Below are 23,491 nucleotides of genomic sequence, written 5' to 3'. Positions count from 1 at the left end.
CACCCTCTTAGGCCTGCGGAGGCCGTGGTGCCATGGGACTTCAAACTCAGCCTCGCTGTTTCAAGGACGTAAAGCCCTTGTTCCAACCAACTTGCTCTCGACCCACCGGGGAAACATTTGACATTGTTAGCCTGACTATGGTTTTATTCACCGAGCACCTGTCCTCCCCCGTTCAATTTCTGCCATCTCATCCCCATTGATGATTACCCGGCGAAAATCCATTTCCATCTCGACTTTGAATCCGAAACAAGCTCTGGATCTGACTGCAGAGACGCCATATCCTGGGGCCGACGTAAGAACACATCGTCTTCCTCGAAGCGTTACCTCGACTGGGTGTTTGATCTCTTCAAACCGCAGCTCATCTTGCCAGTTTCGCCAACTATGTGCTTACCGAAGAATCGGATCTCCGGGACCAGCCAAGTCGGATCACCAAAAGACATCCTCGGCGCTCCCGAAGTCCGAGGGCCGATCCTGTATTCCGTCGCGAGTCCGCGACATCCGAGTGGGCCGATCTGCCAGTGGAGATGCACCGGCATATACAACGCATCTTGAATGCGCCGTTTCATGACCTCATCCCGCTCCCCCGCACTCCGCAATACCACCTGGAGCCGCCCTGGGAGTTATCCTGGGATCCGGTATAACAAGTCGACTGTCACCTGCCCTATAGAGCCCGATCCTGACACATAGCAACCCCACTGTTAGCGCGAAGTCGCATCGACACTGGCTCGTTGAGTGTCCGAGTCGGACATTTCGCCTCCAAGAGCGCCGAACCTGGCAAGAAGCGGTCACCAACGGATGTAGCGGCGTCGACGGTGGAAGAGCTCGAGAGGAGTTGACATTCCCCGGCTATACATGTACAATACTCGGAGTATTTAAGCACGCAATTCCCGCCTAAAATGATGCCATCTCTAAGAGCTTTCATTGCACGCGATCCTCGTCGCTCCTCGGTATCGTATCTCACTTAGCCGAATTGGGTGACTTGTCAATATGGCTTATGACATCCCTGCCGAGCAGTCAAGTGCACAACGGTCTCGTAACAACCATCGTGACCTCTTGCTTATCAGCGTCCCGCGCACTGCATCCAACCTCTTTCTCAAGGTCCTCAACATCCACCACCAACCCAATGTTGTCACCAACAAGACAGCCGGATATTTCTTCTACGACGCCTACATGATCGCCGCCCGCGATCTCCAGAAGCCGGCCCACCTATGGACCACCGATGAGAAGACCCTGATCCGGAACACCTACCAACAATGCCTGGACCGCCTCGAAGAGCTCAGGGCACAGGCCCACCGCGAGAACAAGATCGTCTTTGCCAAAGAGCACGCCTTCTGGCTCGTCAACCCAGGCACGATGCACGGCCCGCCCAGCAACCCATCCGCGAATGGTGGAGCAAGCCCTGATGCTGCCCGTGACGATGATGTCTCCTTCCGCCTCCAAACCCCGGATTCCACCACCCCCGGCCCGGAGCGCACCTACTCCCCCAACAACCAAACCCTGCTCCCAGACGAGTACCTGCGCACGTGGCAGCTGGCCTTCATCATCCGGCACCCGGCGCTCGCGTGGCCGTCCATGTACCGCGCCATGCTGAAAATGAGCAAGGAGCTGGGCATGCTAGACGAGGACGGTGTGCGCGGCGCGTCGGCGGCCAATATGTCGCTGGCCTGGACCCGGAAGCTGTTTGACTGGTACGCCGAGCAGAGCGGAGGTGCGGGGCCGCTCGTCGTCGACGCGCACGACCTCATCCACGACGCCGGGTCTGTCGCGCTGCGCTTCTGCGAGGCTACTGGGTTGGACAAGAGTGTGGTGCAGTTTGAGTGGGGCTGCGCGACCGCCGGGTCCGGGTCCGAGTCCGAGTCGGTGGTCAAGAAGTGGGGGTCGGAGGGCTCGCTGGACGAGAAGGCGGCGCGTATTATGCTGTCGACGCTGGAGGCGTCCAAGGGGATCGTCAAGGACAAGGCGCCTGCGAGTGTGGATGTCCGGGCCGAGGCGGTGAAGTGGCGGGCTGAGTTTGGTGAGGAGGCGGCGGGGCTTATTGAGAAGGCTGTTTGGGCTGCCATGCCGGATTATGAGTATCTGAGGGAGAGGCGGGTGCGGGCTTGAGCTGGTTGGTGGCGGTGGCTTGTTGTAGGAGAAGGACCTGACATTAAGGATGATTTGAGGGGGAGGTGTTCTAGTTGGATGTTTGACATAACTGTTCCACAACTTGACTATGCAAAGAAAGGAGCGAAACCGCCTACTAATAGGCATATATGGGCGTGGTAACACGAGCAACTTGAACCTACTCATTCAACCACTTGTACGTCGACCATGAATCCTTGACTGACAAGGCGAAGCCATCTCAACCTAAGAATAACCTATACTATCGTTTGATTATTATAGCTATATATTCCCATCGCACAATCTTCGAAGACATACCTAACTATGTAATAAGATATTCGAACCAGACGATGTATTAGTAGTATCCTTGGATCTATACCCGGTAATCCTTGACAATTCCGCATACTAGTAATAGGCTGAGAAACAATGAGGGATTATTCTCGAGCAATGTGCGCTAGTTAAGCTATATACGCGGGAGTTCACCACTCACTCTTCGTTCTTACACGTAATGTGATTGACTTTTGAGATATGTGGTCAAGGTAATAGCAGGCACACCGCATGATGAGTCCTCATCCAGTTACCACGGTAATGATGAATTGACCTTCTCTCATGCTATTCAAGACTTGGCTTCTGCGAATGAGATGATTGATATCTGCGCACACATTCAACAGGTCGCCCAATTCGACGGCCAGGCGCAAGATGGAGTGCAGTGTGCCTGAATACTACTACTACTTGGACCCGTCTTTGGACCCGGGCTGACTGCAAGTGTTGACCAGACTGCATCGATTGAGGTCAGTTGGGCGTCCATGGTGACTGGAGATTGGGGTTCAAGTCCACCCGTCTCTTCATATGAGGAACTCTGTCTTGAAAAGGTCAGGACAAAGGCTGATTGCAGCAGCTGCAACGGCGCAACGCGGTCCAGGTAAAGTACCTTGTTGTGCGTAAGGTATCTAACGTTAGTTTTATTTGAGTTTCTCAACCATGCCGGACCTAGGTTCTTGACACAGCTGGCCATCCTGTTGTATCCAGCTCATTTCAAACGGCGAACCATTATCCACCGATCAGGCTTGATTATTTGTTGCCGACGGTACCATTTGCAAATCTGACTCTCCCCCGCTTGCTCATGCAGGAATGTCGTTTCACCATCGGGACAAGCACTCTGTGTGGAATCGAGATAAGGCTCTGCCGGTCCCTAGACTGAAGGAGGACGCGAGAGCTGTAACGTTGCTGCTTGCAACCCCCAGTGTGTGTCTAAGAAAGGCAACGCCAGCTCCATTGTCAAAGTGACCCAGCTGACTTGTTGTGGCCACGGGGTGCCAAGGCTTGTGAGTCTGGATGATGCGACGCGTCGTTGCATAGGAGGCGGAGCAAGCCGTGTCGTACCGAGTTGCCAAGCGCCCCACTGTTCCGCAAGCTCCCCCGAAGCAGCGCAAGATCCAGGTTCCAACTTGTCTCCAGGTCTCTTTGACAGCAATATCACAGCGATTCCAGCCGCTTATACTGCGGTAATCGCACAGACGCAAGACATACCGGCGCACCGTATCCACACGCATTTGACAACGGCAAGGGGCACGCGTTCTGTGGCGAAAGAGATACAATAATCTGCACCGAAGCATCACAAAGACCGGTTGAAGAAGACACGAGTCGCCAACGATGGATTTCTCGGATACTTTGTACGTCTTTTGGCCTATGCATTCGACTAGAGACGGGTAGCGGTGGCGCTATGCTGTGCTTCGACTTGCGCGCCACTTGTTGCGGTCTTTCCTGTTCCTGGCCATCGTGGAAGAGAAGCGCTGCCGGAAGCCTGCCCGCCCGCCTCCCTGACTGGGCGGTGATGCGCGCGTATGGGAGATGGAGGGAAAGTTGGGGCTTGTTTCGGGGTACCAACATGGCTAACGTTCTGGTTTCTGCTCTAGTCGCATCGTCAACCTCGCCGTGGCCGTCTTGATGATTCTGGGAGGCATCTCGCAATTCTTCCCCATCACCTTGTACGTTTCGCGGTCTAGGATGGCTGCCTACCTTGGGAGCAGGGGAGCATGGATGCTGATGGGGGTCATGTGCAGTCAGTCGGCGATTATCGGCTCTTATGTGATCGTTTTTGGGTTGGGTAAGTTTTCCCGGTCGCCTTCTGGTTGCGGCGTGAACAATGATGCTGACTGGCGTGATTCTGCAGCCACCGGCCTGCTTGGTGCGATTTGCCCCCGATATTCGAGCCGTCGAACGTTTGGGATACTGATGACTGTCTGTCCTTCAGAATTCCAGATTCCGCCCCAAATTTCGCGCTACGCCTCGTTCCTGTTCTCCTTCCTCGGCCGTGGTATCTGTAGGTTATATCTTTTTGTCTTGGGCTGCTTAACTTTGCGCTGACCAACTTGTGTGCAGTCTACGTCTTCATCGGCTGCATTATCCTCCATCATGACTATGTGCTTCGAATCATCGCCGGCACCATCGTCGGCCTCATTGGCGTCAGCTACGTGGCCCTCGAGTTCATCCCGTCCATTGAGCCGCCGGCGAACATGCGGGAGGCAGATGCTGGCTGGGGCGCTGAGCAAGTCTAAGAGCTGCCAGCTACATGAAGTCCCGAATCCTGCTTGCGCAGGCACTCTAGGGATTTGCCATGAATGTTTACCGGACGCGACCGACTCGATGATAGAGTGTTTGGCATGTAGGAAACCATGGGCTATAACTTCCCGGGGCAACTTGGTCGAGGCGCCAGGCTAAGGTATTGGCGTCAGATTGTTGGAGGGATGGGATCGTAGGCTTCAGCAGAGAAGTGGATGGACATTTTTGGGGACCAGTTACAAAAGGTGTACGATATCTGTTCAGGTGAAGGAAATGGTTGATTTGGGGCTCAATTGCCCCCGCATGGGGAACGGCGACTGAGCATGCCCTGTTCACTCTCACTCTTCATGCGCTAGGGTTAGGGTCTCGATAAGCAAGCCCCCGCTTATCGTGACCAGCGAGGGGCCGCAGTTCAAATTTTGAGTCGTCAAGGTTCACACCCACGGACTGGTCTGGCGAAGCGAAACTCCCGACGCGTAATCTTTGGGTGAAGTCAAGAGACAGACGGAAAATAACCCGATATTCAGCGCTGGTCACATTATAGAGGTCATAAAATGGGAAAGAAGCGCTCAAGAGAAACCGACGGGCAGGGTGATGTCGCCATGGGTGACCCCGCCGTCGATACGAGGGACGATGACAGCTCGGACGATGAGGTGAGGCGCAAAAATATGAAAGCCAAGTCAGCATATCCCCCAGCTGACCCCGTTTCCGGCGCCCAGGACATGGACATTGTCAATGTAGACTTCGAGCTCTTCAACTACGACCCGCAGATCGATTTCCACGGCGTCAAGACCCTCCTCCGGCAGCTCTTTGACGCCGACGCCCAGCTCTTCGATCTCTCCGAGCTGAGCGATCTCATCGTCGAGCAAAACACCATCGGCTCAACCTGCAAGGTCGATGACAAGGCCAACGATGCCTACGCCTTCCTCACAGTGCTCAACATGCAAGAGCACCGCGCCAAACAGCCCATCGCCCAGCTGATCGAGTACCTGACGAACCGGGCCAAGACCAACCCCAGTCTAGTCGGCGCCGTGCCGGAGGTGCTGGCGTCGGGCAAGCACGTCGGGCTGGTGCTGGCAGAGCGGCTGCTCAACATGCCGGCCGAGGTGATCCCGCCCATGTGGTCGTGCCTGATCGACGAGATCGAGGCGGCCGTCGAGGATAAGGAGCCGTACGAGTTCTCGCACTACCTGGTCGTGTCGCGCGCCTACCGCGAGGTGGCGTCGACCCTCGACCAGAGCGAGCGCAGGCAGAAGAAGGCGCGCGACGAGCCCGAGCTGCAGTACTTCCACCCGGAGGACGAGGAGATGCGCAAGCACGCCGCCGCCTCGGGCACGTACGAGTTCACCAAGGAGGGCGAGTCGGTCGCCGACAGCAAGAGGGCGTTTCAGGAGATGGGCATCAAGCCGTGCGGCTTCATGATGCTGATCGAGGCGGACAAGTTCCAAGGGGCGGTACAGGCCATCGCCGAGTATGTTGGGACGGCCACATAGGAATAGAACCGCTTGCGAAGAAGAAAATATCAAAATGAACCGAACAAAATCACGAAAGGCGATGATTATTATTGTGCTGGCTCCAGTCTCTGCATCAGGTACTCGATTTCGACCTCCTTCGTCAGGGGTATGACAAAGTCCTCGTACATAGACACCACGGCGTCCACGTTGATCTTGCTCTGGTCCCACCCGTCAGGGCCTAACGATGGGTCAGTCCCGTACGTCTGGGCCTTGAGCTTTAGCCTCTCCAGCACCTTCTTCTCGACCGCCTTGTTGGTGATGGCTTCGCCAATGCCGTCCCTGTCCCCGGCGCGGATCAGGCGGGTGAATTTGTCCGTCTCGGACTGGAACTTGGACTCGGCCACGAACTTGCCAAAGTGGATGCGCCGGGACAGGGCCTGCAGGCAGGAGATGTCGCACGTCGCCGAAGACCCGTAGTTCTCCTGCGAAGCCCCTCTGTCCCCGTGCCCGAAATCGGGGCACACCGTGGGCAGGAACGTCTCAATGTAAAACTTTTTAATCTTGTCGTTGACATTGACGTCGTTGGGGTGCAGGACGCGAGGGTAGTGGAGCGACTCCAAGATGGGCTTCTGCACGGCGTCCGGGAAGAAAGGGACCTCGTCAGGGGACTCGTAGCGGCGGATCAACGACTGCAGCTTCTCCTGCTCCGTCAGGTACCAGTCCAGGAAACTCAGGCTGCTGTTAGGTATCGGCACGGCCCGGGGTATGTAGATATTCCTGTTCAGAGGAAACTGCACGCGCTCGATCAGGTGGAAGGTGATGGTATCCTCGAGCCGGCTGCCGAAAGAAATTGGTGTGAGCATCCGCGAAAACCCCCATTGCCATTGCTTCGGAGTGAGTTCGACTGCTGAACTCACATCAACTGGTAGCGGATTCGCGAGAGGTCCAGCGCCTTGGACGGCTCCGAGAGGTCGATGAGCGAGTCCATGCTCGTAATGATATTCAGAAGCGCTGTGAACTTGGAGAGACAGAACAGAACTGTCCGAGACGGACTTCGCTTTTTGAATGCAGGTTGCTGGGCAAGTTCCGAATCGGAGACTGGAACCCGCTTCGAGGGTCGAGTGCCGAGCCAGGAACCAAATCCCGATCCGGGACCTTGGCACCTTCCAGTCCCACATTGCACACCCCTGCTGGGCCAAGAAACTGGTGCACAGGCCTTGTGCACCGCGGGCAACGTCGCGCAGGGTGGATTGCCGGCTGCGATTCTGGCTGCTTGCTGCTGATCTCGAGGGGCACCAGGTGCGCCAATCACTCTCGTTCCCTGGCGCTCCCACTAAACAACGTACGCCTCCACGCCTTCACGAGCTCGGCCTTTCCGCTCGAGTTCCTCCACGCTGCAATAACAGGTTGGGGTCTGTTTTCAAAGGGTATCTGACACGAACTGATCCTGAGCCGCCGAAGGGGGCAAACTCTGACCGTGCCGACGGATGGCCGAGCCGGGGCACGATAATGACTTTCCCGACGTGTCGTCATTTGACGACGAGTCCTCGGTTGTATCTGTGAGCGCAACACTCTGACTCGAGAAGGAACAGGGAAAGGAACGCCAAATAGGGGCTAACCAACTGCAACAATGGCAGACGCGAGGACTCGAGGCATTCGGCCGCAAAGTTACCACCACGGCGTCACACTTGCTAGCGGCGCGAACCGACCCTGCGGCGAATCGGCACTACCAAAGCGCCATGAGTGAGGTGCACCGCCAGTTGCAGAGGCCTGCGCTGCAGCGGAGCATGTTCTCGATGGCACGCACGACGCCGACAGACATGGTGCGGTCGCGCCTTTCGACCAAGGAGATCCAGTCGCGAGCCCTGTCGTACGTGCCGGAGGAAATGCTACAAAACATACCAGAAGCCGAGAACTCGTACTCTCTGTTCCAGGGATTTCAAGCCAGCTTCCCTGATTTTACCGACGAGGGTAAGAAGCACAGGCGGCGCGTCTCGCGAGGTAGGAAATTGCTCGACGAAGGCCCAACGACACCTGATGCGACCCCCGAGTCGCTGCAGAAGCTCAAGAAGGAGAAGACCTCGATGATGCACCAGTTGGAGATGCTAGGTATACGCAAGAACATGGCGAGCAGCGAGATTCGCGAGATCGACGCCAAGATAGAAAACCTAGCGGGCATGCGCAGAATTATCCTGGAGAGGTTAGCAAACCTGGAGAAGGACGAGGCGCTGCTTGAGCATGACAGTGAGCTGGCCCCTGTTCCGCCGCGTTCGCCCCATCTCCAAGTACTAACAGCTGTCAGTTGTCGAGGTCGAGGGCAGGTTAGAAGAAGCGCAGGAGCTGGTGGCCGAGGCCGAGTCAGTAGTACTACGGACACCCACCAAGTCGGAGGACGACGTGGCCTCAGAGAAGGGCGATACACCAGGCTTTATGTCACAGTCCATCTACGAAAAGCTTCCCTCGGCAAGCAGCACACCATCCAAGCGGAAACCGCGAAACATCCGGCGGAAATCCATGCCGATCCTCCACGAGCACTTTGAGCCGGGCACCATGATCCGCTCGATGCGCGCGCACCACGATAACATCACCGCCCTCGATTTCGACGCTCCCTTTGGCCTGATGGTCTCAGCAGCGATGGACGACTCAGTGCGGGTATGGGACCTCAACGCAGGGCGCTGCATCGGCATGCTCGAGGGCCACACGGCATCGGTGCGCACGCTCCAAGTCAACGACAACTTCCTCGCCACTGGCTCCATGGACGCCACGATCCGGCTGTGGGACCTTAGCAAGGCGCACTACGATCCGCAGGGCAGTCACTTTGGCAAGGACGAGGACGACGAGGACGCCATCGCGTTCGAGAATCCGGACGACCAGCCCGTCGACCCGCCCGCCGGCAGCATGGCCGACTGCCCGCTCTTTACGCTGCAGGCGCACCTGGATGAGATCACGGCGCTGCACTTCCGCGACAACGTGCTCGTGTCCGGGTCGGCCGACAAGACGCTGCGCCAGTGGGACCTGGAGAAGGGTCGGTGCGTGCAGACGCTCGACGTCATGTGGGCCGCCGCGCAAGCCTCAGCACTTTCGACTGCCACCGGCGACGGCACCTGGCGGCAGACGACGCGCGCGGCGGATGTGTCGGCCGACTTTGTGGGCGCCCTGCAGGTTTTTGAGTCGGCGCTGGCGTGCGGCACCGCCGACGGAATGGTCCGGCTGTGGGATCTGCGCAGTGGGCAGGTGCACCGCAGCCTGGTTGGCCATACGGGGCCTGTGACCTGCCTGCAGTTTGACAATGTTCATTTGGTGACGGGTAGTTTGGACAGGAGTATACGGGTAGGGTTTTGACCTTTCCCACCCGTTGCGTCATAGTGAGATGCATGCTGACGATTCCGGTGCAGATATGGGATCTCCGCACTGGGTCAATATACGACGCCTACGCGTATGACAACCCAATCACCAGCATGATGTTTGACACGCGCCGCATCGTGTGTGCCGCCGGCGAGGACGTTGTCAAGGTGTACGACAAGGTCGAGGGCCGGCACTGGGACTGCGGCGCGGGCATCGTCGAGGCCGAGCAGGGCAAGACGCCGGCTATTGTGGAGCGCGTGCGCATCCGCGACGGGTACATGGTCGAGGGTCGGCGGGACGGCATTGTCGGTGTCTGGACGTGCTGAACCAAAAGGATGTGGCCCGGGCGAGCCAGGGCATGCTGGGACGATTATGTAAATATGTATCCGAAGGTGTATGAATATGGGTCATTCAGGGTTAAGCTTTTGTAGCGGATCCATGGGATCGGATGAAACTGGAATAGCTGCCTATGAGGGGAGGTTAGGTTGCCTGTGCGAGCCGACCTGGGAGCCATCACGAGGTGGTTACTCATGGCCGCCCGGCCCATCCGATCCACTGCAGTCGGTTCTCCAGCCGCCCAAATGCACACCAATCGGATGTAAGCCGGATCCCGAAAGGGCAACTGGCGAAGGCCTCAGCTCGGCGAGCCCAACGTCGGCAAAGAACCATAGGGCATGCCACTCTCGTCATTATGGAGTTTACGACGCTGAGATGCCTGTCTTCTTCTTTAAGAACCAGGCAGCTCCGGTCAGAATGAGCAGTACTTACCCGGACTCTGCGATGCCGACCACGACCAGTCTCGCTTCTCGGATTGAAAAGCAGGCGAGAGTCCACAGACTTCAATTTCAGTCTTGCTCTGCAGGGAAGTGAGCCAAGTCAAAGAAAGGGACACAAGGTGTTGCTCCTTCCAGCGTAACGTCAGAGCGCCTTCCGTATGGGAGGATCACGGACTTGCACCTGACTAACACGTCATTAGCCTGCAATCCCTGGCCACACTGCTGAGTTTGAATCTTGAGAGTCTTCCGAAGCTGAAAATCGGCTGCTTGTTGTGTCGACACGGTTCCATGATCATCCGAACCGGCGAAACTGTCTTGCGGGACGACTCCTGTTACCGACTTTCACGACAATAAACTGAGGACCAAGGCTAGCCTGATCGGAAATGGCTTCGGACGGCAATCAAGGTCAACTAGAGCTGCTTGAAACTTCCACCAAAAGCAGGCCACGACGGACCTATTCTCACAAGGGAAGGACGAGTTGGGCGGTGTCTCTTCCCGCACTCAAACCGGTATCGAACACATCTAAGCTTGCCAAAACCGGTCTCGAGCTTCAGCCACTACGGATCAGAAATGCAAGAAGCTTGGAGGTCAAAATTTTGCAGGAGAGTCGGGCACGACAACTCCCAAGTCTCAGGGCGGAGCGGTTGGATGTGAATGGCGACGGGAAAGGTCAAAAGCCGGTTGAAGGTGCTGATGGTCTCGCGCTCAAGCGGGCTGGAGAAACAAACAGCAATATTGCTGCAGGCCCGGAAGAGAGTTCGTCCTCTGTTAGTTGTCGCTCAAATGCGCAAATGCATGCTGACTCTGCCGCCTCTCTAGTCACCTCGCCAGTGACACCAGCCAGTCACTCACAAACCTCACCAGCCTCCGAAGAGTCTGATGTCTCAGACGCCGAAGAAGACGAAGATGACGATTTTCTCATTCTCTCAGGACAAGCCTTCGCCAATAATACCAAACACGACCGACGCACGGGGAATGGAATGAGGAGCCTTCGCCGCCGCCCGTTCCTAATCTTCGACAAAACTGAATCCAAAGGCTACAAGCAACTGAAGAATGAGCCTCGGCCTGCAAAGACGCCCCCAGTATCCCGGTACCAACCAGGTGATGGATTCTCGGGTCGTGAAGCCAAACCAAACGGCTCAACCCTCCTGGTCCGCACAGGCAAGCTCTCCATCGCCAGACCACACGTGGGGATCCTCGACCTGACGCAATCTGAACCGGCACTAACCAAGAAGAAACGGAACATTCGAAAGGCTAACCTCGATGACAACTCGTTTATGGCTGCCCCAAAGAAGAAGACTCGGCGGCCTCTCCAGCCAAAGGACCCCAACCAGCCGCTAAAACTTGCGGCGGTAGCTCCCGCTCTGGTAAAGAAGAGCAATTTCGTGCTTGGTCCCGCAGAGAAAGCCCTGATACAACTTGAGACTCAGAGACCCGAAGCCAACCTCGCCAGAGAAAAGCAAGGCCAAGATGCTGGCGATACGGAGAAGCGGTCACATCAGGTTATTCCTCATCGGCTTCCACAAGACGACGACGACGAGGTGGACCTGCTCGCCGTCGAGGAGAGTGACGGGATTCAAGAACATGCTGGTGCAACCCCAGACCGCCATGGCATAACATCAGAAGAAGGGCAAGACAGCTGCGAGACCCATGTAACCGACAGCCCACAGCGACAGGTCAGGATCACGGCGAGATCAGTATCTCCTGAGTCACGTCGCAGTCAATTTGATGATATCCGAGGGGGGCCGCTGCGGTGGGTACAGGCGTTTCGGAGATCCGACACGCAGTGAAGTGGCTGGTCATGATAGGGATATTTGGAAGGACGAAGCTTTGAAGGTGGTGGTGGAAACTTGCTAGGAGATGGATGTATAGGGTCATCAAACACCGCGGTCAGGGGTTTGCTGATCGAGACTAATTGCTTTCAATGGATGTCATCAATCCTTAGCTCACCATCAGTCAGAGAAGCAATCGAGAATGGAGGAATCAACCACATACCACAACACAGCCACATAATAACGGAAGTCAAGCATGAAATTCCCCTACGACGCCGCAAGTCCCGAACCAGATCCTTTATACCCTACACCAACCAGAGCGCAACAACCGGTTCATTTCGCTCCCTTCCCCTTCGCCTCCGTCTCGCCCAACTCGCGCACAAACAGCTTAGCCCTCCCCTCACCACTGTAATCCTCCATGCCCGTCTCGAATCCAGGACAGACCCCAATGGCAAGGTACTTGCCATCCCCGGAGAAAGCCAGCGCCGCCACGCTCTCGGGGAACCGCTGATACTGCCTCATCCTCCGCTTGGCCTCGGCGTCCCAGAGAGCCACCGTGCCGTCGCCGCCGCCGGAAGCAAACGTGCCGTAGACCGGGTGGAACGCGAGCGCGTTGACGGGGTACACGACGTCGCCGCCGCCCTCGTCCTCGGGCGCCGCCTGCCGGTGGCACTTGAAGGCATACTTGCGCGCCTGCGATTCGGCGCTGTCGTCGAACCACTCCACCGCCACGCGCCCTTCGATACTCGATGTTGCGTACCCGGCGTCGTTGGGCATGCAGGCTACGGCGCGGGTGAGGAACTTGAGAGAGGATTCCCGGGTTTGCCAGGGCTGGGGGGGTTGTTGTTGTTGTTGTTGTTGCGGGGAGGTGGAGGAGGATGTGAGGGCTTTGGAAAGGGTGGGGAGGTCGTAGATGTGCACTAGGCGTGCCGTCATGGCGACTACCAGTTTGGTTGGGGAGGCGGCGAGGGCGTGCGGTTTGCCGGGGAGGGGGATGGTAAGTGGGGTTCGGGAAGGGTCGGCGGTGTTGTGGACGTGAAGGGTGCCGTCCCAGGAGGCGGAAATAAGGAGGGCTGGAAGGCGAAAGGATTGGTTAGCCAAGAGGTGGTGGTTGGTGTAGGCAAGCTGGGGTTGCTTACAGTGCTCGGCGCTGTAGACGACGCAGCGGACGGGCTCGGAGTGCTTGCTCAAGACTGTCTGTTCGCCGGTCGCGAGATCAAGTCTATTGTACGATAATCAGCCACTGGTCCTCCGGGTCTGCACAAGCAAGAGACGGCGTATACCTCTTGACCTGGTGATCAACCCCCGCTGTGAAAGCCTCGTCTGGACTCGCGCCAAAACAAACGTCCAGCACGGGCGCGCGGTGCTCAAAGGTGCCAATCAATTCCGCTTCGTCTGCGCTGTTGGCAACCTCGTAGAGGTACACGTTCTTGTCCCATGACGAAACCAACAGTCGCCTTGATGTGCCTGGGGCGAAGACGAGAGCCGAGATAGCGTCATTGGGCGGTTGCGTCGCCTCGAATTGTGTTGCTAGGAGCTTGTTAGCGATGAGAAGAACAGATGTGAACAGAAATTAATCAACAAACCTGGTGCCATGACGATGTATTGTTGCCGAATGAGCGACTCGTGGATTGAGGGGGCTTCGGCAAGCTCCAAAACGAAACCAATGCAGGAAGCTGGGGCAACATGGGCAAAGGTAAACAAGGGTCAATACTGCCACGAAACACCGCCTGGAGCTCATCGCCAATGTCAGGGTTGTGGAAGGTGCATTTCAGAATTCGATATTTCAACCACGCTTCCGACGAAATGGAAATTCCCTAGACCGATGAAACATCATGACAAGCTTAGCTAACTAGGGTAAGCAAAATAGCTAGGGTTACTGCAGGGCTAAGCCTCAGAGAGGTCTTTCGCTAGTGGGTGCTAGTGATAGACTGAAAATATCCTGTATTTAACCCTGACCATGAGGTAATTACTTTTCGGACTAGGTTAGTGAAAAGTTTCAGGAAATTGCGAAGTTCACTCGCCGAATTGAGATTTCATTCCTTTCAAGGCCCCCTTGGAAATCCGCAACCCTAATGGCCATCGCCGTGGACGGGAGTGGGTTGCGTTGACCCACCGGTGCTTGCGATGGGATCTGGCGGGGCAATTGAAACTACACAGAGCTTGACGGCCTCGTTTGGAGATAGAACCTTCGAGGCTTGCTCCTCCAGCCATTTAACCATTCGGTACTTAATGCGCAACTACCTCAGAACCTCGCGCATGCAGTTTTCTCAATGATATGGGAGTTCTATAGACAATACTACAAGATGCCGTTCGGACAGCTCGTCCTGGGCAGCCCCGGCGCCGGGAAGAGCACATATTGTGATGGCAGTAAGCTCAACCCCAAAGCTCGCCTAAGGACTACGAAATTTACTAACAAATGCAGTGCACCAGTTCATGGGCGCCATCGGGCGACAATGTTCTGTCGTCAACCTCGATCCTGCGAACGATCACACCAACTACCCCTGCGCACTCGACATTCGGAACCTGGTCACGCTGGAAGAGATCATGTCAGACGATCGGCTAGGGCCCAACGGCGGGATCCTGTACGCGCTCGAGGAGCTGGAGCATAACTTCGAGTGGTTAGAGAACGGGCTAAAAGAGCTGAGTGACGACTACATCCTGTTTGACTGCCCGGGCCAGGTCGAGCTCTACACCCACCACACGTCCGTGCGCAACATATTCTACCGGGTACAGAAGCTGGGATACAGGGTGAGCAACAACCCCTCCTCCCCCCTCCTTCCATCTCCAGCGCCCTTACTAACAAGCAAACGCGGCAGCTCGTAGCAGTGCACCTATCCGACTGCTTCTGCCTGACACAGCCCTCCCTCTACATCTCCAACCTCCTGCTCGCGCTGCGCGCCATGCTGCAGATGGATTTGCCGCACATCAACGTACTGACCAAGATCGACAAGATCTCGTCGTACGACCCGCTGCCCTTCAACCTCGACTTCTACACCGAGGTGCAGGACCTGTCGTACCTGATGCCGTGCCTCGAGGCCGAGTCGCCAGCGATGCGCAGCGACAAGTTTGGGCGGCTCAACCAGGCCGTCGCCGACCTCGTCGAGCGCTTCGGGCTGGTGAGTTTTGAGGTGCTGGCGGTGGAGAACAAGAAGAGCATGATGCATCTCCTGAGGGTGATTGACCGCGCGGGCGGGTACGTGTTCGGCGGGGCCGAGGGGACGAACGATACCATCTGGCAGGTGGCGATGCGGAATGAGGCGTCGATGATGGACGTGCAGGATATCCAGGATCGGTGGATCGATAACAAGGAGTTTTACGACGAGCTGGAGCGGAAAGAGGAGGAGGAGCAGGAGAAGCTGCGGGAGGCGCAGGCCGAGGCGGCGGCGGAAGTTACGGGCGTAGGTGGCTTATCGGGGATGCCGCTTTCAGATAGTGGAATACGAGTAGCGCGCAAGAAGAAGTGAAGTCTCTGAGTCGGGCTTGTCCCATTCACCCGTCGTCAGACGCGGACACACCGCCGTCTCCAGACTCCGGGATGTCATCAGTGTCCTTGGGACCTCCCAGCATGGCCAGACTGCGGGACTGCCTGTTGTCGCTGCGCAGGAGAGCGCCCAGGGCGTCGGACGACGAGCTCTTGCTGGCCATCTCGTCCTTGGCGGCGAGGACCAACAACTTGGCGCGGCGCACGGCCTCCTCCTCGACCTTGCGGATGGTGCCGCTGACGCGCACGACGCGGAAAACGCAGGGCCTGCCGTCGCGGATGGGCACGCAATTCATGAAGGCGAGGGCCGCCCAGACGAGGCGATAGTGGGCGCGCGAGACGCGCAGGATGAAAGTGGAAGTGGCGGGAGAGAGGTATTTTACTGCGTAGTGTGGTTAGTATCTATGAAAATGAAAGAGATGAGAGACAATGAATCCAATTACCCTGAAGACTCCTGTCCACGGCTCCCAAGCCGCAGTCGCCAAAGAGGGCGGCCACTTCGCTGCGGATGCCCTTGAGCAGCAGCTGCGGCCTCAGCTCGTTGCTTGTCGGTTGATTGTACAGGAGCAGGTCCGGCACGAAGCCCTTGACCTGACCCGGAGGGACATCGCTGTAGATGATGTTTACGAGGAGGTAGCGGTCTTTGAGGCGCACCATGGTGTAATTTTGAGATGCTGGGCTTTAGGCGAGGGTTGTATTAAACCAATGTCTTGAGTCCGTAGAGATGAATTACGGGATAAGGTACAGTATTTAAAAGTACATATTTCGGCTAATCGATAACGAGTCGGCGATCGAAGCAGTGGAATCCAGCTCTCTGGGTGGCTGCCGAGCTTGGCCTCGCTCACCTTGCTGTTGCTCAAACTGAAAGCCGAAGAGGGCCGAATCATTCCATGCACCACCTTTCCAGCACCGGGGAACCATCTGAAGTCGAGAGAAGGCCAGGCACTGCGCTTTATGACATGTAAACGGGTTTTTCACTCACATACAGCTACTGCAAGCAGTTATCGTCGTAGTAACAAGATTAACGAACATCCAGGATGATAATATCTCCGACTCCATCTTTTAGTATTCTGCTCAGCAGTCGAATGATATGCTACTTCTGAACCAGGACTATCCTTCAATACCAAGACGGGAGCCGCCGCAGCACTGCGCCTGAACCGCCCGGGCTTTATCCCCTTTCCTTCCTAACATCCATATTCCATCTCAGCACCAGGCGTACTTCTCGTTGGCGACCCAATCCAGCTCGGCAGTCGGCTCCTCGCCATACCACCTCAAGCTGGCAATGCTGTCCTTGTCGCGAGTGACAAACTCAAACTCGATGCCGCACTTCTCGACAAGGCCCTTGATCTTCGGCGTGGGATTCCACATCTGGACATCCTGTGTCTTCCACTCAGCCGCCTCGTGCTGCGCAACCTGCACGATGGATCGGAATCCGTCCACCAGTTTCTCGTCCGGCTGCTCCGGGTCTTCCACGACAACCCTCAGGATGTGCAGCGTGTTCCCCTCTTTCTTCTTCAATCCTCCATAGTACCCCCTCATCCACACTGCCCAGACGCGCTTCCCCGGTTCGCCAGCGACCGCGCCCCTGACAATTGGTGTGCGGCCAAAGATGGACTTGGTCATGTAATCCTCGCGCATGAGATGCCACAGCAGGGTATCGAGCTCGGGCACCAGCGCGACATGCGTCTTCCCTGGCCCGCGGCGAGCCAGATTCGCTCGCAATAACCTCTCATCTACCGCGCACAACTCCGCTAACTCATGATACCCAATCACCCTCGCAACCTGCCCCTCGGCCAGCCCCTCGACCGGCTTGAATGCCACATGCGAGCTCTCAAACGCGGCCCACCCATGCCTCGCGTAAAACGTCTTGCCGATATCGCTATACAGCACCGAAAACAACGACCTCCCATCGCCGTTACCACCACCACCAGCCTGCCACCCCCTCAACCTCTCCCCAACCTCCCTCATCATCCGACTCGCATACCCACGGCCCCTGAATCTCGGCTCCGTAAAAACGCTCGCAATCCCATGCGCCACCCCCTCCTTCACCTTCCCATCCCCATCTCCACCACCCCTACAAACAACGGCCCTCTTCCGCAGGCTTTCGCACGACGAGAGGATGGGCCTCCGGTCCGGCGCGGCATCCGCGACCGTCAGGATCCAGTGCGTGATGCCGCCGTCACGGGCGAGCGGCACCGTGGTCAGGTAGGCCTCGCGGGCGAGGTAGTCGTGCTCCGTCAGCGCGCCGCCCCACATCGGGTAGGTCATCTTCCAGGTGTGGGTGCGCTCGGCCGGGGTCGGGTGCGTCAGGATGAGCTGCGGGGAGGAGGCGTCCGGGAGGGAGTCGAGCGGCCAGGAGGAGGCGGCTGCTGCTGCCGCTGGGGAGGGTGGTGCCGAGGTGGAGGAAGACGGGTTGGTGGCTGAGGGGTTGTGGGAGCCCATTTTGAAACTTTGGTTTGGTTTAGTTATATGGTTAGTTGTTTTTCTTTTGGTGTTGTTGATGGTTGACCGCCGCGTTGAGATGTGTGAAGCTCAGGGATGCCTCTGCAGGGCCTCTTTTGTCAAAGAAGAAAGCAGTCGGAAACGGGAACAAAGCATTGAAAAGTCCGGCTTCAGATTCTCGTTTTAAGAGCTACACTGTAGGCCACAGCTTACCAGGTGGATTCCTCAGAAACCCACTCGGTCATGCACGGGCTGCTGCGCCCTCCATCCTTCGCCGCAACACTAGCTCTGACTCCAACGGCATGGTTAGCCATAGCAAACATCTGTCACATTCTACCCAGCAACACGTACTCTCAACACCAAGCTGTCAATCACTTGACCAAACGCCGACAGATAGATGCAAAGACAGTGTAAGAGAGGCACCCATGGACAAGGTCACCCTTCGTGTTGTCCCATTGGCCAATCGGACCGGACAAGCAGGTCAGATGTCGACTGTAGCTCTCGACCGGGGATGTTGCAGGGTTGAGCATCGCTCCCTTACAATGATTTTACGTCACAGAGACTATTTCAGAACCGGCTCCCGGCGGAACGGTTGCAGGAATCCTCGTTTGCTTCTCGGCGCTGGTGCAGAGGATAGCGGAGAAGACCGACGGTACGGGTTAAGCCGATGGTATGCGGGCCAAATAGAGCCCAGTCGAGCCAGAAAAGGGTCACAAGATGCGCCAGGGATGCGGAACAGTCGATCATCAAGGTATTGGATCTTGGTATTTACCTTGAGGGCAAAATTGTGATGTTCACTTTGGGATGCGCCGTTCCCTATCATGGGCCCGTGTGGCGGCTACGCCGAGCCCGGGCGTGTGTGGTGAGTTATCACTCCAGAAGCCTGGATCCTGACGCTGCTTGACAGTCATGCGGGGCGACTTCTTCATTCGTCTCATTATGACAGCATGTCTGTTCGTCTAATGGCCGTGGCCGTCATCCTCCGGTTGCGGCTCCGGGTCCAGCTTGATCAGGGTATCAATGCGCATGATGCTGATACACGCTTCCACGGCGCTCTTGAGTTGCCGAATCTTGCTGATGCTGGGCTCCACCACACCCGCCTTAATTTCGTCCACCACCTTGCCCTTCATCAGGTCCAAGCCATAGTTCTTGTACGCCTTCTTGCGTGCCATCGTCTTCTCGTCCTCGTTCGCCTCGCCCTCCTGGATGCGCTGCGAGAGGGCGTGCCTTGACCGCAGCTGTGCGACCAGCTCTGAGGCATCCTTGGCTGCGTTGACAGCCAGCGTCTTGGGAATCACCAATAATGACTGCGCGAACTCGCCGATGGCGAGCTGCTCCCGCGAGCCGACTGTGCCGGCAAACTCCTCCAGGTAAATGTGAAGAGCCGTCTCAACCGCGCCGCCGCCGGGCACGATGCTACCGCTCTCCAGAGTCCGCTTGACAGCGCACAGACTGTCATGTACGGAGCGCTCCATCTCGTCGAGTTGGAAGTCGTTGGGACCGCGGAGAATGATGGAGGCTGACGAGTGAGCCTTGGTGCCCTTGATCAGGATGCATTCATCGTCCGAGATGCGCTCCTGGACCACCTCGTCGGCATGACCGAGGTATGATGGCTCAAACTTCTCATCACCGTTCAGGTCCGAGAGTGTGCTCAGCAGGGTGGCGCCGGTAGCCTTGGCAATCCGGCGCAGGTCCTCCTTCTTGCACCGGCGGACTGCCATGGCGCCCCTCTCGACGAACAGCTTGAGGCAGAGGTCGTCGATGCCCTTTGTCGTGAGTACCACATTTGCGCCCGCCTTCAGGATCATCTCTATCCGCTCAATAATCATGCCTGACTCCCGCGCCCGGATTTGCTCAAGCTGGTCCGGGTCATCCACTGTTATCTGAACACCCAGCTTCATCCTCTCCTTTTGGAGGTTCATATCCAAGCAGGCAATTTTGGCGTCCTGTATCCGCGTCTTCATCGCTTGCGAGGCTACGGTGCAGTTGAGCGCGTAGCCTTTGACAAGAATCGACTCGAGGGCGCCCTTGCCGTGGGCCTTGAGGATGTTGACCGCCTTGACGGGGTACTTCGCCTCGCTCTTGTTGTTCGTCGTCCGGACAGCCTGCATGGCATCGACGACCATGTTGGCGAAGAAATCCGAGTCGGCGCCAATAATCTTGCTGGACATGGACGTCTTGGCAATGTTCAAGAGCGACTCCCGACCCAACTGCTCAACCTTGATGCTGACGTGCTCGTTCATGTACTTGACGGCCTCGCGGAGGGCCAGGCGGTAGCCCGTGATGATTGTCGTCGGGTGTATCCGGTTCTTCATCAGCTCGTTTCCTCTCCTGAGCAGCTCGGCAGCGATCAACACTACTGATGTAGTGCCATCGCCGACTTCCTTGTCTTGTTGCTGTGCAAGGTCGACCAGGATCTTGCCGGCAGGGTGCTCGACATCGAGGAGACTGAGAATGGTGGCGCCATCGTTGGTGACAGTCACATCCTGGACCTGTTAGGCTGCGTGATTTGCGTCGTGGGGTGACGGGCGAGGGTGCGGGACGTACTCCAATATCATCCACCATCATCTTGTCAAGGCCGCTGGGCCCAAAGGAACTCTTGACCACGTTTGCGATAGCTTGGGTAGCAAGTACTAGGGGGTCTCATCAGCAATATTCACTGGGATGGGAACGGCACATCAATTGTAACTGGGCAACCAACCATTCTGGTCCCTGATGTCTGCACCGGAGAGCTTTGTCCCGCCGAGGAACAGCGTGCCGTTACCCGACTGCTCAAACATGGAAGCCATCGTGACGGAACGTCGGGGTTGTCTTGACAGCTGGTGACGATGGAGGAGAGGGGCAAGATGTGGTGGGGGAGGTCGATGTCAAAAAAGTCGGGTCTGTTGACAGGCTCCAACAATTTCGAAGCTTCGGCTCGCTTTGCTGCACCAGGCAGCTTCCAGCAACTTTTACCGGAGGGGAGATAATCCCATGCCGGCTGTCAAACAAAAGCGTGGTCTTTGATTGGTTGTACAGCCCCACAGCATCCCATGTTATCGATCGCGGCCCAGCCCACGCTGCATGGCTGCCCCTCGATTTCAGCTCGGCGGAGGTTGAAAGTGCGGGGCACCACAAAAGCAGCCCGCGTTTCCTTCAAAAGTTCGAGTCACTCGACTCTGCAATTTTGACTCACTCCCCGGTTCTGACAGAGCAGTTGGGCACTCAGTGTCAATTTTTATAATCCAGGTCGACTCGACCCCATCCCTTCCTCCAACCTTTCTCCGGATCGCCAGAACCATGGAAGACGCAAAGGAGCAATCGAAGAGCGCGCTCAAGAAGGCCGAAAAGCAGGCCAAGATGGCGGCTGCAAAGGCCGAGAAGGCGGCAAAGCAGGCGTCGCTTCCCGTCGTTGGCGGCAAGAAGAGCGACGACATCATCGGCATCACGGTTTCCAAGACAGAGAACTTCCCTCAGTGGTACCAGGAGGTGGTGCTGAAGGCCGAGATGATCGAGTACTACACCGAGATCTCGGGTTTCTTCATCATGCGCCCCGCCACCATGTACATTTGGAACACCATTCGAAAGTGGTTCCAGGAGCGGATTGAGGCGATGGGTGTCGAGGAGACCAGCTTCCCCATGTTCCTGTCGCAAAAGTCGCTTGAGAAGGAGAAGGACCACGTCGAGGGCTTTGCCCCCGAGCTGGCCTGGGTAACAAAGGCGTAAGTCGGCTGCTACCAGACTTTTTTGCAGTTTTGACACTAGGGGTTGACGACATAATAGTGGTGATAAGGACCTCGAAGTCCCTGTCGCTGTCCGTCCAACCTCCGAAGCTGTCATGTACCCTTGTGAGTAATCTGATGTCCTCACACACGTCGACATCGCTGACCCGGACAGACTACTCCAAGTGGATCCGCAGCCATCGCGACCTTCCCTTCAGGCTCAACCAGTGGAACTCGGTCGTCCGCTGGGAAGCCAAGCAGACCACCCCCTTCCTAAGAGCCAGGGAGTTCCTCTGGCAAGAAGGCCACACCGCTCACCTCACCGAACAGCTAGCCGGCGAGGAGGTGCTCCAGATCCTCGAGCTTTACGCGGGCGTCTACGAACAACTGCTCGCTGTGCCGGTCGTGAGGGGGAGGAAAACCGAGGCCGAGAAGTTCGCCGGCGGCTACTACACAACAACGGTTGAGGGCTACATCCCATCCAACGGGCGGGGTATCCAGGGCGCGACATCCCACTGTCTGGGGCAGAACTTCTCCAGGATGTTCGACATCACCGTCGAGGATCCCAACGAAAAGGGCAAGCACATCCACGTTTGGCAGAACTCGTGGGGTCTCTCAACACGCGTCATCGGCGTCATGGTGATGATCCACGGTGACGACAAGGGTCTTGTCCTGCCTCCGCGCATCGCAAAGATCCAGTCCATCCTCATCCCCGTCGGCCTGACCGCCAAGATGTCGGCCGAAGACAAGGAGAAGCACCTGAAGCACCTCGACGAGATCTTCCACACGCTCAAGAAGGCCGGCGTGCGCACCGAGGTCGACCTTCGCGAGGGCTACACCCCGGCGTGGAAGTTCAACGACTGGGAGCTGAAGGGCATCCCGCTCCGGCTGGAATTCGGCCCCAAGGACGCGGCCAAGGACGTGGTCAGCTACGCCCGCCGCGACACAGGCGAGAAGGGCACCATCGCCATCGCCGAGCTGACGACCAAGGTGCCCGAGCTGCTCGAGACGATCCAGCAGGACATGTACAACAAGGCCGACACGGCCTACCGCGCGCACCGGCTCCAGATTACAAAGTGGGACGAGGTCGTGCCGGCCCTCGACGCCAAGAATGTCGTCATCATCCCGCACTGCCTGGTGCCCGCGTGCGAGGACAAGATCAAGGAGCTGACGACGGGGCGGTCCGACGACGCGGCCGAGAACGCCCCCGAGGGCCAGAAAGCGCCCTCAATGGGCATGAAGTCGCTGTGTATTCCGTTTGAGCAGCCAGGGGGTCTGGTCAAGGGCGAGACCAAGTGCCTGAACCCGGAGTGCACTCGATTGGCGGAGCAGTGGTGCATGTTTGGGCGGAGCTATTGAGCCGAGCAAATGTAGCGAATCAAAAGAAAGCGATCTTACTACCCTGTTGCTCTCCCACCGTTTTATCGTCCATCTGTCAGTGGAAATTGGTATTGGCGGGCTGAGATGCTGTGATTGCGACTGATATGCACTGTATCCGGTGTCTGGGGATGAGGGATCGGAAAGCGCGGTTAATGGTGGGTGACTTGCTCGACCAATACCTTGGGCTGCTTTCTACATCCGTACAATTAGAAGTGTGATGGAAGAATTGGCGACGCTGGGAATCAATTTGCATTTGTATGGTCATGACTCGTAAAACTAGGGCACTTCCATGTCCCATCCCACTTCCAGACGTATCTTCAGGGTATCCCGCTATGGTCAACCGCGACTCAATGAGTCCCTCGTGTGTCCTCCCCGCCAAATATACCAAGATCAGAATCGTCTATATCTGCGGACGACCAAGGGTTCGGCGCCCCAATATCCCCTGCTAACTGATTCGAGATTCGACATATGCCAC

General features: G+C 57.0%; 15 protein-coding genes across 15 annotated transcripts; 9 read left to right on the top strand and 6 right to left on the bottom strand.

Annotated features, from left to right (window-relative positions):
- Nucleotides 1-84: 84 nt before the first annotated feature.
- N657DRAFT_311541 (uncharacterized protein) lies at nt 85-778 on the top strand. The gene has a single exon (XM_062786740.1). The coding sequence runs from the start codon at nt 200-202 to the stop codon at nt 566-568; it is 369 nt and encodes a 122-aa protein (XP_062650312.1). The 5' UTR covers nt 85-199; the 3' UTR covers nt 569-778.
- Nucleotides 779-987: 209 nt separating this feature from the next.
- N657DRAFT_568085 (uncharacterized protein) lies at nt 988-2,103 on the top strand (the record flags this gene model as incomplete). The annotated part of the gene is made up of 1 exon (XM_062788561.1): nt 988-2,103. One exon carries the CDS (start codon nt 988-990, stop codon nt 2,101-2,103), a length of 1,116 nt encoding a protein of 371 aa, XP_062650311.1.
- A 958-nt stretch (nt 2,104-3,061) lies between these two features.
- On the bottom strand, nt 3,062-3,881 carry N657DRAFT_311367 (uncharacterized protein). The gene has a single exon (XM_062786739.1). The coding sequence runs from the start codon at nt 3,714-3,716 to the stop codon at nt 3,240-3,242; it is 477 nt and encodes a 158-aa protein (XP_062650310.1). The 5' UTR covers nt 3,717-3,881; the 3' UTR covers nt 3,062-3,239.
- N657DRAFT_679444 (COPI associated) lies at nt 3,754-4,658 on the top strand (the record flags this gene model as incomplete). Its single annotated transcript, XM_062796192.1, has 6 exons — nt 3,754-3,773; nt 4,017-4,088; nt 4,164-4,207; nt 4,274-4,288; nt 4,355-4,423; nt 4,483-4,658. The coding sequence occupies 6 exons, from the start codon at nt 3,754-3,756 to the stop codon at nt 4,656-4,658; spliced, it is 396 nt and encodes a 131-aa protein (XP_062650309.1).
- A 535-nt stretch (nt 4,659-5,193) lies between these two features.
- On the top strand, nt 5,194-6,155 carry N657DRAFT_689041 (uncharacterized protein; the record flags this gene model as incomplete). Its single annotated transcript, XM_062796973.1, has 1 exon — nt 5,194-6,155. The coding sequence occupies exon 1, from the start codon at nt 5,217-5,219 to the stop codon at nt 6,153-6,155; it is 939 nt and encodes a 312-aa protein (XP_062650308.1). The 5' UTR covers nt 5,194-5,216.
- A 68-nt stretch (nt 6,156-6,223) lies between these two features.
- Nucleotides 6,224-7,104, bottom strand: N657DRAFT_567971 (chorismate mutase-like protein; the record flags this gene model as incomplete). The annotated part of the gene is made up of 2 exons (XM_062788552.1): nt 6,224-6,953; nt 7,034-7,104. The coding sequence occupies 2 exons, from the start codon at nt 7,102-7,104 to the stop codon at nt 6,224-6,226; spliced, it is 801 nt and encodes a 266-aa protein (XP_062650307.1).
- Nucleotides 7,105-7,449: 345 nt separating this feature from the next.
- On the top strand, nt 7,450-9,809 carry N657DRAFT_311357 (WD40 repeat-like protein). Its single transcript, XM_062786738.1, has 4 exons — nt 7,450-7,675; nt 7,754-8,360; nt 8,419-9,446; nt 9,512-9,809. Exons 1-4 carry the CDS (start codon nt 7,604-7,606, stop codon nt 9,785-9,787), a joined length of 1,983 nt encoding a protein of 660 aa, XP_062650306.1. The 5' UTR covers nt 7,450-7,603; the 3' UTR covers nt 9,788-9,809.
- On the top strand, nt 9,658-10,392 carry N657DRAFT_311300 (uncharacterized protein). The gene has a single exon (XM_062786737.1). The coding sequence runs from the start codon at nt 9,858-9,860 to the stop codon at nt 10,329-10,331; it is 474 nt and encodes a 157-aa protein (XP_062650305.1). The 5' UTR covers nt 9,658-9,857; the 3' UTR covers nt 10,332-10,392.
- On the top strand, nt 10,379-11,580 carry N657DRAFT_593031 (uncharacterized protein; the record flags this gene model as incomplete). The annotated part of the gene is made up of 2 exons (XM_062789937.1): nt 10,379-10,746; nt 10,993-11,580. Coding segments are annotated over exons 1-2 (714 nt in total), but the record flags the coding sequence as incomplete, so codon positions are not given.
- A 532-nt stretch (nt 11,581-12,112) lies between these two features.
- Nucleotides 12,113-13,804, bottom strand: N657DRAFT_670534 (WD40 repeat-like protein). Its single transcript, XM_062795548.1, has 4 exons — nt 13,596-13,804; nt 13,293-13,539; nt 13,149-13,231; nt 12,113-13,082 (listed from the first exon to the last, which is right to left on the bottom strand). Exons 1-4 carry the CDS (start codon nt 13,603-13,605, stop codon nt 12,343-12,345), a joined length of 1,080 nt encoding a protein of 359 aa, XP_062650303.1. The 5' UTR covers nt 13,606-13,804; the 3' UTR covers nt 12,113-12,342.
- A 222-nt stretch (nt 13,805-14,026) lies between these two features.
- N657DRAFT_643315 (uncharacterized protein) lies at nt 14,027-15,867 on the top strand. Its single transcript, XM_062792526.1, has 3 exons — nt 14,027-14,379; nt 14,435-14,760; nt 14,829-15,867. Exons 1-3 carry the CDS (start codon nt 14,283-14,285, stop codon nt 15,474-15,476), a joined length of 1,071 nt encoding a protein of 356 aa, XP_062650302.1. The 5' UTR covers nt 14,027-14,282; the 3' UTR covers nt 15,477-15,867.
- On the bottom strand, nt 15,502-16,150 carry N657DRAFT_679438 (uncharacterized protein; the record flags this gene model as incomplete). The annotated part of the gene is made up of 2 exons (XM_062796191.1): nt 15,502-15,875; nt 15,937-16,150. The coding sequence occupies 2 exons, from the start codon at nt 16,148-16,150 to the stop codon at nt 15,502-15,504; spliced, it is 588 nt and encodes a 195-aa protein (XP_062650301.1).
- A 546-nt stretch (nt 16,151-16,696) lies between these two features.
- N657DRAFT_569372 (uncharacterized protein) lies at nt 16,697-17,935 on the bottom strand (the record flags this gene model as incomplete). Its single annotated transcript, XM_062788657.1, has 1 exon — nt 16,697-17,935. One exon carries the CDS (start codon nt 17,933-17,935, stop codon nt 16,697-16,699), a length of 1,239 nt encoding a protein of 412 aa, XP_062650300.1.
- A 959-nt stretch (nt 17,936-18,894) lies between these two features.
- N657DRAFT_654868 (T-complex protein 1) lies at nt 18,895-20,724 on the bottom strand (the record flags this gene model as incomplete). The annotated part of the gene is made up of 3 exons (XM_062794543.1): nt 18,895-20,421; nt 20,483-20,568; nt 20,637-20,724. 3 exons carry the CDS (start codon nt 20,722-20,724, stop codon nt 18,895-18,897), a joined length of 1,701 nt encoding a protein of 566 aa, XP_062650299.1.
- Nucleotides 20,725-20,978: 254 nt separating this feature from the next.
- N657DRAFT_689033 (prolyl-tRNA synthetase) lies at nt 20,979-23,359 on the top strand. Its single transcript, XM_062796972.1, has 3 exons — nt 20,979-21,636; nt 21,698-21,762; nt 21,812-23,359. The coding sequence occupies exons 1-3, from the start codon at nt 21,215-21,217 to the stop codon at nt 22,993-22,995; spliced, it is 1,671 nt and encodes a 556-aa protein (XP_062650298.1). The 5' UTR covers nt 20,979-21,214; the 3' UTR covers nt 22,996-23,359.
- Nucleotides 23,360-23,491: the final 132 nt, after the last annotated feature.

The sequence above is a fragment of the Parathielavia appendiculata genome, assembly GCF_033297405.1.
Source record: "Parathielavia appendiculata strain CBS 731.68 unplaced genomic scaffold N657scaffold_3, whole genome shotgun sequence".
In the NCBI taxonomy this organism is placed as follows: Eukaryota; Fungi; Ascomycota; class Sordariomycetes; order Sordariales; family Chaetomiaceae; genus Parathielavia; species Parathielavia appendiculata.
Note: the sequence above shows the minus strand (reverse complement) of the source record. Positions and strands in the feature narration are given on the sequence as shown.

What these genes read in the sequence shown, in the direction of transcription:
- N657DRAFT_643315 (XM_062792526.1), top strand. Translation starts at nt 14,283, where the DNA reads ATGATATGGGAGTTCTATAGACAATACTACAAGATGCCGTTCGGACAG. An exon ending in GAGCACATATTGTGATGGCA is followed by an intron (nt 14,380 to 14,434) that starts GTAAGCTCAACC and finishes TAACAAATGCAG; the next exon opens with TGCACCAGTTCATGGGCGCC. An exon ending in TACAGAAGCTGGGATACAGG is followed by an intron (nt 14,761 to 14,828) that starts GTGAGCAACAAC and finishes CAAACGCGGCAG; the next exon opens with CTCGTAGCAGTGCACCTATC.
- N657DRAFT_689033 (XM_062796972.1), top strand. Translation starts at nt 21,215, where the DNA reads ATGGAAGACGCAAAGGAGCAATCGAAGAGCGCGCTCAAGAAGGCCGAA. An exon ending in CTGGCCTGGGTAACAAAGGC is followed by an intron (nt 21,637 to 21,697) that starts GTAAGTCGGCTG and finishes ACGACATAATAG; the next exon opens with TGGTGATAAGGACCTCGAAG. An exon ending in CGAAGCTGTCATGTACCCTT is followed by an intron (nt 21,763 to 21,811) that starts GTGAGTAATCTG and finishes TGACCCGGACAG; the next exon opens with ACTACTCCAAGTGGATCCGC.
- N657DRAFT_311541 (XM_062786740.1), top strand. Translation starts at nt 200, where the DNA reads ATGATTACCCGGCGAAAATCCATTTCCATCTCGACTTTGAATCCGAAA.
- N657DRAFT_311357 (XM_062786738.1), top strand. Translation starts at nt 7,604, where the DNA reads ATGGCCGAGCCGGGGCACGATAATGACTTTCCCGACGTGTCGTCATTT. An exon ending in ACGAGTCCTCGGTTGTATCT is followed by an intron (nt 7,676 to 7,753) that starts GTGAGCGCAACA and finishes CAACAATGGCAG; the next exon opens with ACGCGAGGACTCGAGGCATT. An exon ending in GTTTGGACAGGAGTATACGG is followed by an intron (nt 9,447 to 9,511) that starts GTAGGGTTTTGA and finishes ATTCCGGTGCAG; the next exon opens with ATATGGGATCTCCGCACTGG.
- N657DRAFT_311367 (XM_062786739.1), bottom strand. Translation starts at nt 3,716, where the DNA reads ATGCTTCGGTGCAGATTATTGTATCTCTTTCGCCACAGAACGCGTGCC.
- N657DRAFT_670534 (XM_062795548.1), bottom strand. An exon ending in GTTGATCACCAGGTCAAGAG is followed by an intron (nt 13,232 to 13,292) that starts GTATACGCCGTC and finishes ATCGTACAATAG; the next exon opens with ACTTGATCTCGCGACCGGCG. An exon ending in CGTCTACAGCGCCGAGCACT is followed by an intron (nt 13,083 to 13,148) that starts GTAAGCAACCCC and finishes TTCGCCTTCCAG; the next exon opens with CCCTCCTTATTTCCGCCTCC.
- N657DRAFT_311300 (XM_062786737.1), top strand. Translation starts at nt 9,858, where the DNA reads ATGAATATGGGTCATTCAGGGTTAAGCTTTTGTAGCGGATCCATGGGA.